The sequence below is a fragment of the Trichosurus vulpecula genome, chromosome 2 (assembly GCF_011100635.1).
Source record: "Trichosurus vulpecula isolate mTriVul1 chromosome 2, mTriVul1.pri, whole genome shotgun sequence".
In the NCBI taxonomy this organism is placed as follows: domain Eukaryota; kingdom Metazoa; phylum Chordata; class Mammalia; order Diprotodontia; family Phalangeridae; genus Trichosurus; species Trichosurus vulpecula.
Window position 1 is genome coordinate 227100530 of NC_050574.1, and position 12719 is coordinate 227113248.

Here is a 12719-nt window from a genome sequence, read left to right on the forward strand (position 1 = left end):
AGTGTGAAAAACCCTGGAGGAAAATGATATATATGCTGAAATAGTTTTTCCTTTGTTCAGCTCATTAAATAAAGGCCAGGTGACTAGCCAGTGAAAATAAATTATGGAACCTACTTCTTAATCTTTGCAGAATAACATATCTGTATTATGGCTAAACAGTGTGTTCTTCACTAATTTCAGGAGTTTTATGTATCTGTATCAGATGATAGCCGGATGATCGCAGCCCTCAAGGAGCAGCTTCCAGAGTTAGAAAAGACAGTCAAGCAAATGTAAGGAAAGTCTTGGCTTTCTTTGTTTTATAATGAAATAAGTGCACAACCTTTAATCACAATCTCCTTTGCCCTTCTGACAAACCTTTATATATTAAAGTTTTAACACAGTTTAAAAGCAATCATGAAACGTTTTAGAATTGAGGGACCTTAGTCCGATGGGACAGGCAGTCACGATGTAGAAGACAAAGAAAGGGATGAGAATATACTAAGCTCCATTCCATGTTGGAGGGCATCTAGGAGGTACAGCGGATAGAGTTCTGGGCCTGGAATCAGAAGTACACGAGTTCAAATCCAGCCTCAAACACTTACTAGCTGTGGGACCTTGGGCAAGTCCCTTAACCTCTGTCTGCTTCTATTTCCTCATCTGTAAAATGAGGATAATAAAAGCACCAACCTCTTGGGGTTGTTATGAGGATCAAAGGAGGGGATATCTGCAAAGTGCCTTGCAAGCCTTAAAGGGCTTTGTAAATGCTAGCTGTTGTTACCAGGTCTAAATATTGGGGTAGCAGTATCAATTGCTTCCTTTCATCCTAGAGCTAGATGAACAAAATGAGGCCTCTCTGGTCTTAAGCTTCAAATTCCAGAATCAGAACAGCTAATGGCCAGATATTTATTTAAATAATTATAGCAAAATAATAATGATAATGGCTAACAATTGATATGGTGTACTATGTGCCAGGCACTGTGCTAAACATTTTACAGCTATTGTCTCATTTGATCCTAGTAACAACCCTGGGAGATGTGTGCTATTGTTATCCCATTTTAAAGATAAGGAAAATGAGGCAAACAGGGATTAAGTGACTTGCCCAGGGTCATACAGCTAGGAAGTATCTAAGCCTGGATTTGAACTCAGGTCTGTCTTGACTCCAGGCCCAACACTCTATCCACTGTGCCACCCAGATGCCCCAAATGGTGTAGATGAATACTTAATGAGAGAAGTACTTGACATGAAACTTCCCTCCAGCCCAATCCTGTTTAGTACTAATATTTTCATCACATAAACACAGAAGGCTGGAAGATGAAGCTTGAGCTACATTTTAAATCCTGAGAGGAGCACTAGCTAATGAAATCAGGGATCCTGGTTGTTAATGTCATTTCTGCCTCCGTCTCAGCTGGTCTCTTTATCACCTCCCATGCCCTAGTTTCCTTAGCCCAAAATGAGGCTGATCCTCTCTTCTTGTGAGAGTGTTATCTCATTGCACTTTGTAAGGTAAGACTGATGTCTTATCTAAGAACAAAGATATAAAAGTGGAATTTACGAAAGATATTGAATAATGGGTTCTCTCTCCTTCTACATTTTAGCTCAGAAGATGGCAAGGCTCCACAAAAGAAGGTGGGTAAGAGGCTTTTAATTGCAATATGTCGTTCTGTGCACAGTAGGACACAGTTCGTCCTGAACATTTAAATACACCATTTAAAAACATAGTGAATATTTTTTTAAATAGCAACGTATTTTTCACTCACTTGTTTTTCTGAACCTGATTGTCCAGGTATACTTCTCCTGATGCTTCAAGACAAAGTGGCTGTTCACCCCTATAGCATTTAATACCATTGCTTTTTTCCCCAGCACAAAGTTCTTTTGCAACAATTCAACCCTGTTGAAGACAGAGCACAAAAACGCCAACCTGTCCGAGGATCTGATGAAAGTAAGCACTATCTGTTTTATATGGCTCATTGCAGGTCAGCTAGGTGGCACAGTGGATAGAGTGCTGGGCCTGGAGTCAGAAAGACTCATCTTTCTGAGTTCAAAGCTGGCCTCAGACTTACTGACCCTCTATGACCCTGGGCAAGTCACTTAATCCTGTTTACCTCAGTTTCCTTATCTGTAAAATGAGCTGGAGGAGGAAATGGCAAACCACTCCAGTATCTTTGTCAAGAAAACCCCAAATGGCATCATGAAGAGTCAGATACACATGAAAAACAACTGGATAGCAGCCACATCGCAGGTCAGGATAAAATCTTCCTTCCCACAATAATCAGCTTGGGTCTTCTCTGATCAGAACTGGTCATCTTTGGCAGCTAGGTGGAACACTGCATAGAGAGAGTTGGGCTTGGAAACAAGGAAACTTGAGTTCAAACCCTGCCTTAGGGTTTATTTATTAACTGTGTAATCCTGGGCAAAACTCTTAACCTCACTGTGCTTCAGTTTCATCTGTAAAATGCGAGTCATAATAGCGTAATAGTCCAGGGTTGTTACGAGAATCAAGTGAGATAACATATATAAAGTTCTTCGCAAAACTTAAAATGCTACATAAATACTAGCCACTATTAGGGGCCCTCTTCAATCCACGTAGCTCAGTTATTTGTGCTTCTCATCTTTTGGTTGGAGTGAGGTTATTGTCCCACCGCACTAGAGTCAAGCATAATCCCCTGGTTTTATCTCACACCTGTATGAACATGGGTGAGATGCCAGGGTGTCTGTCATCAGATGCCTCCTCTGGGGGGTAGAGCATTTGGTATCATAGGTGCTTTGCAGATGCCAAGGAGAATGGAGCTGCCTTGAATACTTTTGGGTCGAACCTACTCAGTGACCTCAGAGAGATTGAATTGCTTCCCTCTCACCCGTTCACCCTCAAAGATTCACCAAAAGCATTGTGAGGGAGGGGGAAAAAGGCTTAACGTTTTTCATTTCAAATTGTTAATACGTCGTAGGGCTGTGGGGAGGCAGGGAAGGCTTAAGACAGCAAACATGGCAGCTGAAACTGGTTCTGTGACAATGACTCAGGAGTGATAATGAACAGCACGTCACAACTCTCTGCTGCTCCAAATAGAAAGTGAGGTGTCCTTCTTACGACAAATGGCATTAAACCAAAGTATACATGCAAATGAACCGGGTGAATGAGAAATTTCAAACCCCAAACATTCTTATAAAAATGTGTCACAGAACTCATGCTCCAGGCAGGGGAACAGAATGGGGGCATCAGGGGGCTGCAAGGTGCTGCCTCTGTACCAGTTTGGAAGAGCCATCACAAGGGCACCTGGTAATCATTATCATTCAGTGTCTATAGTGTGGCACCTTAGGTCTGTCTAGTGCAGTTTTTACAATAGCCGTGAAAGGGTCAGAGTCTTCAGGCAGGCCCAGATTATGGACCTAGAAAACGATTAGCATTCTTATCCCCCTATTTGCTTTTGGGGTTTTCACAGGCATCTGAATTGAGGGGCAGAGGGAGGAAGAAGTCATGAATAAATTTGTTATAAATAGCAGCTTATGCCATTTTGTATATTTAGCTCAGTCCTTTCTGGATAAGTAAAAATGTGGATCTATGGGAACATTAGCATGGAAAACAGCAGACTAAAAGAGTAAAAAAAAAATTCAGGATGAAGAAAATATTTCTAAAACTGGTGATTTTTAAAAAGTATGTTCTAGACTGAAATACTGTAGTTAAATTTCTCTCTTTCTCATAGTTCTGTTCAAAGTCTACTGCCTAGACCACACATACACCACTATCCGTGTGCCTGTGTCAGCTTCCGTGAAAGAAGTTCTTAGTGCCGTAGCAGACAAACTGGGTTCTGGAGAAGGACTGATAATAGTCAAGATGAGCTCCGGAGGAGGTAAAGACTTAAGCTAGATGTTAGGCTTGTCCGCAAAATGGAAAATCGCAGCTGAACAGGAGGACTGAGGTCAGGATTTGGTAGTGTCCTTTCACGCTAATTTAGGTGGATTAAGTGAGCGCTCACACTAATAATATATTTTTTGTCATTATCCTCAATAATAATATTGTATTTATTTTACTAGTGTCTTCACATTGGTGGTCACATTTGAGCCTCACAACAACTCTGAAATAGATATCATAGTTGTGATTATTTCCATTTCGTAAAATTGAAACCAAGATAGAAGAAGATACAATAACTTTAGAAGGTACTGCATTTGGACATGGACCAGTCCTGGATTCAGATCTTGGCTTTACTATTTGTGGGTCCTTAGAGAATTCTGCAATTGATTTTAATTCAATAAGAATTTAGTAAAAACCTTCTGTATTATGGACCTCTGGTGAAGCAGACTGCAAAATGGACCTATTCTCAGAATATTTTTAAACGCATAAAATAAAATGTATAGGATTTCAATGGAAACCAATTATACTGAAATCCAGTTATCAAAATTTTTTTTTAAAACTTCAAGCCCCCCAAGTTAAGAATTCCTACTTTGGAAAGGATGTTGTTTGTGAAGAAGAAATAAGGGAAATTATAAGAAACTATTTTGAACAACTATATACCAATAAACCTGACAACTTAAATGAAATATATACATATTCATAAAAATATAAATGGCCCAGATTAACAAAATAAGAAATAGAGAGTTTAAGTTGCCTAATCTCAGAATAATAAATAATCCATAAATTAAAACAAAAGATGAAAAGAAATAAACAAAACTAACCAAGACCAGATAGATCACAGATCCATCTAAATATCAAAGTATTTTTTAAAATACATAAGTAAAGGAAATAATTCGAACCAATTGCGCTGAAAGTCTTTTAGAAATGTAAATACTATGTATTCAAAGTCCAATGTTAAAACAGAAGCCATCTGAGTTTTGTAAAGTTTTCACCTCCTTTCCAACCATTCTGCATTATTGCTGAGTAAAAACAGCATGTTTGATAGGTGGCAAATGTACTTTATGTATATGATTACAATAGCAGCTTGGAATTGAATAAATTGACCCTTTGGTATTTTGATCCCTGTTTTATGGTTATTTCTGATGGGGTTTTCTTTCTTATCACTGAGGGCTTGAGTATATGATGTCTTTTTTATTCAGTGAGTCCTTTAGTAATGTGTTTCACACAGTCACTACCCACGTTCAGGTAATTCACATGGCTTACAATTTGTTGGTGTGATTAGGGCAGTGCAGTGAATTTCAGATGCATTTAATGGGCAGTCTTGTGCTTTTATGTTCACAGAAAAGGTGGTGCTCAAACCTAACGATGTTTCGGTATTTACAACGCTCACTGTTAATGGACGTCTGTTTGCTTGCCCGAGAGAGCAATTTGATTCACTGGTATGTATGGATGCTGTTCTCATAACAACATCTTCAGTCAAAAAGCTTGTGTAATCTTAGTGCTTAAAAAAGGAAAAGAAATACTTTGAATGCTGTTTGGTCTTTCCTACCAAAAAATAATTTTAAAGCATATTTGGGGTAAAGAGCATTTTTAAAAGATGCTCCAAACTACAGATTTGGGGCTCTGGTATTTATTGAAGAGCATTACTACAAAGGCATTATTCCTACCGTTTCTACATCAAAAACATATCTATCTTTCCAGGTACTTTGAAATTTGAAAATTAAAATAAACCTTTTTCAACATAAATGTGCCATATGTCAGACACAGTAGTGACTTCTGTGAACTCATTAAGGTGAAATCACCATTCAGGAATGGTTAATAGTTTTCTACTGTAACTGTTCTAATTTGTCATTGCTAAGATTTTAGATATTATTATATTGACCCTTTTTATGCAATCCTCAGCAAAATACCCAAATCACACAGAACTTTTATATGACTATCAAAATAGCCCTGAAACAATCCATGTAACTGTTACTATCCCAGTTACTATTACTTGTCAAAGGTACTATCATGTTCCTAATTATCCAGGCTTAACGTCTCATTGTCATCCTCAACTCTTCACTCTCAGCCTGTAGAGAGATAGAAAGATGGAAAGATAGGTAGATAGAAAGACAGACAGACAGATAGACAGACAGATAGATAGACAGATAATAGATATTCTTCTCTAACACAATTCTACCCTAGTTCAGGCCCTCATCCCCTCTTGCCTGTATTATTGCAATAAGCTTCTAATTGATTTCCCTCCCTCAAGTCTCTGCCCACTCCAATACATCCTCCGCTCAGTGGCCAAATGATTTTTCTGAAGGGAAGAGCTGATTATGTTACTCTCCAGTGCCCCAATGGTTTCATATTGCCTCTAGAATTGAACATAAAGTACCCTGTTTCCCATTAAGGGCAGCTGGCTGGCACAATAGATAGAACACTGGACCTGGAGTCAAGAAGAAATGAGTTCAAATAAGAACTCAGATAATTCCTAGCTGTGTGATCATGGACAAGTCACTCAAACCCCATCTTCCTCAGTCTTCTCATGTGTGAAATAGTGTACCTACTTCGCAAGGTTGTTGTGAAACTTAAAGGAGATTTTTGCAAACTTTAAAGCACTGTATAAATGCCAGCTATTATTCTCTGCCATTTAAAGCTCTTCACAATCTGTTTGTTATGCTTTGCTCTCTTCCACATTCTCTCCTGTCCAGCCACACTGGCTTCCTCACACCTGCCGCTCCATCTTACATCTCTGTGCCTGGCACCATCCCTGGAATTCTCTCCATCCTCCCTTCTGCCTCTTAATCTCCCTACGTTCCTTCAAGCCTCAGCTAAAATCCGTCTTCTGCAGGAGTCCTTGCCCAGTCTCCACAATGGCTAGTTCCATCCTCTATTACCTTGTATCTACTCTGGACATATCTTGTATTTCCAGTTCCCCCTTTCCATTTATGTTGGTAGAATCCATGACCTCTTCTTTTAGACCAGCAGCTTATTAAGCCTGACCATCCTCCTATCTGTATATTTTTCAGTCATCTACTGAGTAAACTTAATTTTTTAAAAATTCTAAACTTGAACTTCAACTGAAATGACTATTTCAATATATACAGTAGAACTGAGAGGCTATCTTGTACATGAAACAATGAATCCATTATGCAAATCTTCCTTTTCTTTTTAAGTATATAATCAATTCAATATTACTTTCAAAGCTGCCCTGCTTGTTAGACGATTTCTTCTTTTATCTTTTATGCATTTCAAAAACATGTTTTAATGACTCCCCCTTTTGTCTTTTTTTTTTCATTTTCTTTCTAGGTCCCCTCTTTCTCCTCACTCTGCCCCCTCCCACATACATTCATTTGCAAAGAAAGAAAAACAAAACCTTTGTAACAAATGTGCACAGTCGATCAAAATTAATCCTCATATCGACTGTATCCAAAAATGTACTTCTCATTCTGCAACTTGAATCCATCACGTCTCCCTCCATCTGGTAGCATGCTTCATTACCAGTTCTCTGGAATTGTGGTTGGTCATTGCATTGATCAGAGTTTAAACATTTCCAATAGCAAGTCATTTTTCAAAGAGGAAACCAGAACTGGAAGAGAAATGCTCCCATGGAACACTATTTAAGGTGCTATGTGATGTGTTTACAACATGAAAGCAAATGGGGGTTTCTCTTGCCAGTTTATTCTTTTCTAGTGTGTCAAATGGCTTTGGCACGAAGATATAAAGCATGGCCATCTCCACTTCCCTGTAGGGAAGACACTAACTTTTTAAGCCTCTGTTTATTCACAGATGATCCTGCATCCTTAGAAGCCATTATTGCTTGTCAGGATCATTCTTCCATTTGAACCCTTGAGTGGTGGAAAGGAATTTGTACCCTCTTTGAAATGGATGCCCATGTGTGCTTCTTGGGGCCAAATTCCTCTTCCTGACAAATAGCTCTTTATTAGTATTACTGTGAGTTACATCATCACGCAAAGGGGTGGTCTGCATACAATATGTGAACATTTAGGCCGTGAAGCACAGTTCTGAGTCCAAAAGCAATTACCTTTTGGAAGACTTCATGGATATCATCTATGAAGTAACGCTCCTGACTGGATTTGGGCTAAGTCCATCAATCAATCATTTATTCAAAGTGTATTTACTAAGTGCCAGCTATGTGCTCAGCAGCACACAAGGCTCCGTATGGGTTGTAGAGAAGTGCAACACATAATCCCCACTCTCAAGGAGTTCATCATCTAAGGAGAGAGACAAGAATAGCATATCTAACAAACAGTGCCAGGTGATGCTAAGTACAAACTGGACCTCATCCAGAGAAAGGCAACTGGGATAGGGAGGGCATTGGTGGCTATCATGGAGAAATGTTTGGAAGAATTAAGAGAAGCAACCAAGAGAGGACTGAACATCTGTCTAAATGTACTTGGAGGGTTGTCATGCAGAAGAGGGATGATTAAGCCTTGGGGTACTTGTCCTCCAAGGACTGGAGTAGGAGAGCTGGGAGGAAGTTGTACGGAGTCAGATTTAGGCTCAAAGTAAGGAAAAACTTCTAGCAATTAGAGGTTTCCCAAAATGGGAGGAAATGGGGTAACTATTCCTGTAAATCTTCAAACCCAGATCAGATGGGAATTTGTTTATAGTTTAGGTTCCCTTCTGGTCCTGGGTGGATGAGATAGCTTCTGAGACCCCTTCCTGCTCTTAACATTTTACAATTCTGTATATAATCACATGCTGAAATGTACAGAACAACTTAGAAGTCCTTAAATAGTCCAGAGGAGAACATTGAATATATTGGTAAGAAATGGGGGGGGGGGGGTCCTCTGGCCACTTCTCGATGTCCTATTCAATAATATGGGGGGAGTCAAGGGACTGTTGTTCCATTGTTTCAGTTGTGTCTGACTCTTTGGGATTTTCTTGGCAAAGGTACTGAAGTGGTTTGTCACTTCCTTCTCCAGCTTATTTTACAGGTGAGGAACTGAGGCAAACAGGGATAAGTCACTTGTCCAGGGTCATACAGCTAGTGAGTGTCTGAGGCCAGATTTGAACTCAGTAGGTCTGTCTTCCTGACTTCAGGCCCAGCACTCTATCCACTGCACCACCTAGCCGTCTAATCAAGAGATCACAGAACTACAGAAATGCAGGCATTCCATTGTACGTGTTTTTCAGTTTACATGGAAACATACATGCTAGGTAGTGTTAGGGCCCAGGCTAATGAAGTGTCATAAGGCAACCCAGATAATGGGTGGTCATCATGTAGAAGCAGTTGTAAGAAAGAAGGGGGATGAGGAGGGAAGGGAGGCAGAGAGAGAGAGACAGAGGGAGAGAGACAGAGACAGAGAGAGAGACAGAGACAGAGAGAAAGAGAGACAGAGAGACAGAGAATGAATATCTTTGGGGCTACTTGGCACATGGGCCCTAAAAGAAGTCTGTCATCTTTATCCAGGCATTTTCCAGGACTGCATTTCCATCCCAGACCACTCATTAACCGAGGCATATCACTGGCTGTTGAGTCTTTCTATGTGTAGCCCCAAATGGCTAACACTAAACAAAACTCATTCCTCCACAAGCTGGTCCAATCTCCTGCCTCTCTCCATCAATTTTAATAGCATTGCCCTCCGGCTCATTATCTAGGGCTAGCTCAGGTCCTTGGAATCATCTTTCATTCATCTTTTTCCTTTGTTTCCCTCCTCCTTCCCTTGGTTTATTTTTTTGTAAATTGGTAAATACCTACTGTATGCAAAATCCTGAGCTAGATGTTGAAGGTAATATAAGAAAACGAAGATTGCTGGTGCCCTCAAAGCTTATAAAGAGAAGACAAGAAGATAATGGGATATTGTCAGAGGGCGAAATCACTCTTGTTTAAGGGATCAAAAATGGCTGTTAATATTTGTGCTGAATATTGACGAATGAAAAAGAGGGAAGGGAAGACACTACAGGTATGGGGAATGATGTCAATAGGAGGTGGGAAAGACTATATTGTGATAAGTGAACAAGCAATCAAGTTTAATGAGGGTACAAAGTGTCTGAAGAGAAGGAAAGTGGTATACATATAAATGGTCAACAATCATCCATCAATGAGCATTTATTAAATTCCTACTATATGCAAGGAACTCTTCTAAGTATTGGGGATATAACAACAACAATGAAACATTCCCTTGCTCTCAAGAAGATTACATTCTACGGATGAAGACAATTTGTTCACCAATAAATGTATGCAAAATCAACACAAAGTAAATTTTTTGGATGGAAGGGCAGTAGCAACTAGGGGCATAAGGAAAGGCTTAATGTAAAATATGTCACTTGAGTAGTTTGAAAGATGGGATTCTAGGAGGCAGAGGAGAGGGACATTTCAGGCACAGGGACAGCCAGTGCCAAAAAAAATCAAAGAGGAAAGAGATAGAGTGATCAGTGTGAAAAACAGGAAAGAGGATACTTTGGCTTGGCCATATAGTATATGAAGAAAAGTTAATAGATAGTAACAGTAGAAAGGTAGATAGGAGCCAAGTTATGAAGGACTTTAAAAGGTAAATAGAAGAGCTTATATTTAAATCCTAGAGTCAATAAGAAACCAGTAGAGTTTGTTGAGTGGAAGAGAGATATCATAGCTGAACTTTAGAAAATCATTTTGATAGCTATTTAGAAGGTGAGACACTTGAAGCAAGGATGCCAATTAGGAGGCTATTTTAATGGTTTAGCTAAATGTAGATGAGAGGTAGGGTGGTAGCCCTGGAAGTAGAAAGGAGACCACTACAAAAGATATTGTCGAAGTAGAAATGGCAGAATTTGGCAGCTGGTTGAATATGTAGGGTAAGGAGAATGAGAAGTCAGGGATAATGCCAAGGTAATAGATGTGGGTAACTGGAAAGACACTGGTGTCCTGGACAAAAATAGGGATGTTCAGAAGCAAGGGTGTGATTGGAAGGGAAGATAAAGAGTTCTGATTTGGAAATGTTGAAAGATATCTTGCCACTACACTCAGATTTCCTGGCAAAGGGGATGGTACAGCAAAGGCTTGAAGGCTAAGAAGGGATTACTTGTGTCATGTGGCATCTCTCTCTATACACTGAATTGAGATATATTCATTCCCTTTGCCATAGCTGTTTTCTAGGCACTGGACATCTTTCATCTGACCTATGGTAGGTAGTCTGCCTGCCTCCGCCCCTCTGTCCCTGTACATTGTCTTAAATATTGCTGTTGACAACATTCTTCAAGTAGCCCTCCTACCACATCCCATCAATCCTTAAATATCTATTATGACCCCCTTATTTATCTTCTGTACCAATTTATCTTACTGATCCCTGAGCCCCAGAGTTCACTCAAAGTTGGCATTCCTGTTTGCATGCACTTTATCTCTCAGTAGTCTTTCTCTTACTACTTCTGTTTCATTTATTCATAACTTATTATTATAATTACAAATAATTATAGCAAAATCATTAATGAATTATCATATATTCTTCCCATCACTAATCCTCCCTCCTTGGACTCCCCTTTACCAGGAAAAACAGAATTTAATGGAAAGGGCACTGCACTCAGAGGCATGAAGGAACTCGATTCAAATCCTGCCTCCAACACTTCCTAGCTCTGGGACCACTTGCAAGTCAATTAACCTCCCTGAGTTTTAGTTTTGTCTTCCCCCCTTCCCTGCCCCGTGGGGACAATGATATCCAAAATACTTAGCTCACAGGGTTGTTTGGGGATTTAATGGGATAATGTATGAAAAGCACTTTGTAAATTGTAAAATGCTCCATCATAATTCCATCAAATCTAGAACCTAGCTTCGATCTCCACAAACCTCCGTATACCCACTAGAAACTGATGCCACACCTTTGCCCTGTGTATCCTGCTGATTCTCAAAGAAATTTCTCTTCTCTTTCAGCGACCCGTTCATGTTCGTGCTCCTACAAATTATTCATTTATGTGTCACTAATTTAAAGCATATTTATATATATACAAATACGTCTATGCACATCTCTATTTATCCATGTGTTGAACTATATAGGTTAATCTGACTTGTCTTCCTCAGCCCCCTGTAGATTATAAGCTTTTTGAGGGTAAGGACTGATTGCACTCTGAATAATTAATCCCCATGCATTTAACATGGTACACACAATCCATGCATACTGTCAATGGTGACAGAAAAATCACATTATCAAGATTCTCGAAGTAAAGTATTTTCATTTATTACCACTAGTAATAAGTCTTATGTGAATCCTTAGCAATAGAGTTAAGACTAAGGATAGGCAAGGATGGCAGCAGCCTAGGGTGCAACAGGCCAAGGGGCAAAAAGAGACATTTTGATATTATCGTTTAGAAATATACTCATTTCTGATGGAGGATCATTTCACTCTGGAATGTATTTATTGTGTGAGAAGTCAAGCTGAATGTGTGAATTCCTCCTTACAGCAAAGGTTTGAGAGTCTGGTAGGCGGTAACTCACAGGGGGCACAATTTTCAAATGCAAGAGTATGCAATTTTCAAACCCTATCTAAAATATATAGATGCCTCATCCTGACTACTGAACAGAATTTCCAGAAGAAAAAGAAGTAAATTCTAACTAAGAAATAAGATGGTATTGTGAGTGGACTTGATTAAAACTTTTGTGACCTTTTCAACTTTGTGAAATAGTTATGTGTATATTAACATGATGGACACCATACGGAACTGTCAGGAAGTCGTTGTCGTTCGGTTGTCTTTCAGTTGTGTCTGACTCTTCATGACCCTATTTGTTGTTTTCTTGGCAAAGATACTGAAGTGGTTTCCATTTCCTTCTCCAGCTCATTTTACAGATGAGGAAACTGAGGCAAACAGGGTGAAATGACTTGCCCAGGGTCACACAGCTAGTGAGTGTCTGAGGCTGGATTTGAAGGAAGATGAGTCTTCCTGACTCCAGGCCTGTGATTGTGCCACCTAGCTGCCC

At 39.6% G+C, this 12719-nt stretch overlaps 1 protein-coding gene across 4 annotated transcripts in view; it reads left to right on the forward strand.

Moving 5' to 3' along the window:
* RAPGEF4 (Rap guanine nucleotide exchange factor 4) overlaps positions 1-12719 on the forward strand; it is a 257949-nt gene that overhangs the window by 207952 nt on the left and 37278 nt on the right. For all 4 annotated transcript variants that reach the window (XM_036744587.1, XM_036744589.1, XM_036744588.1 and 1 more), the window contains 5 exons: positions 181-269; positions 1575-1605; positions 1840-1918; positions 3678-3824; positions 5168-5265. In XM_036744587.1, coding sequence (XP_036600482.1) covers positions 181-269; positions 1575-1605; positions 1840-1918; positions 3678-3824; positions 5168-5265 — 444 coding nt within the window. The remainder of the gene's footprint in view (positions 1-180; positions 270-1574; positions 1606-1839; positions 1919-3677; positions 3825-5167; positions 5266-12719) is intronic.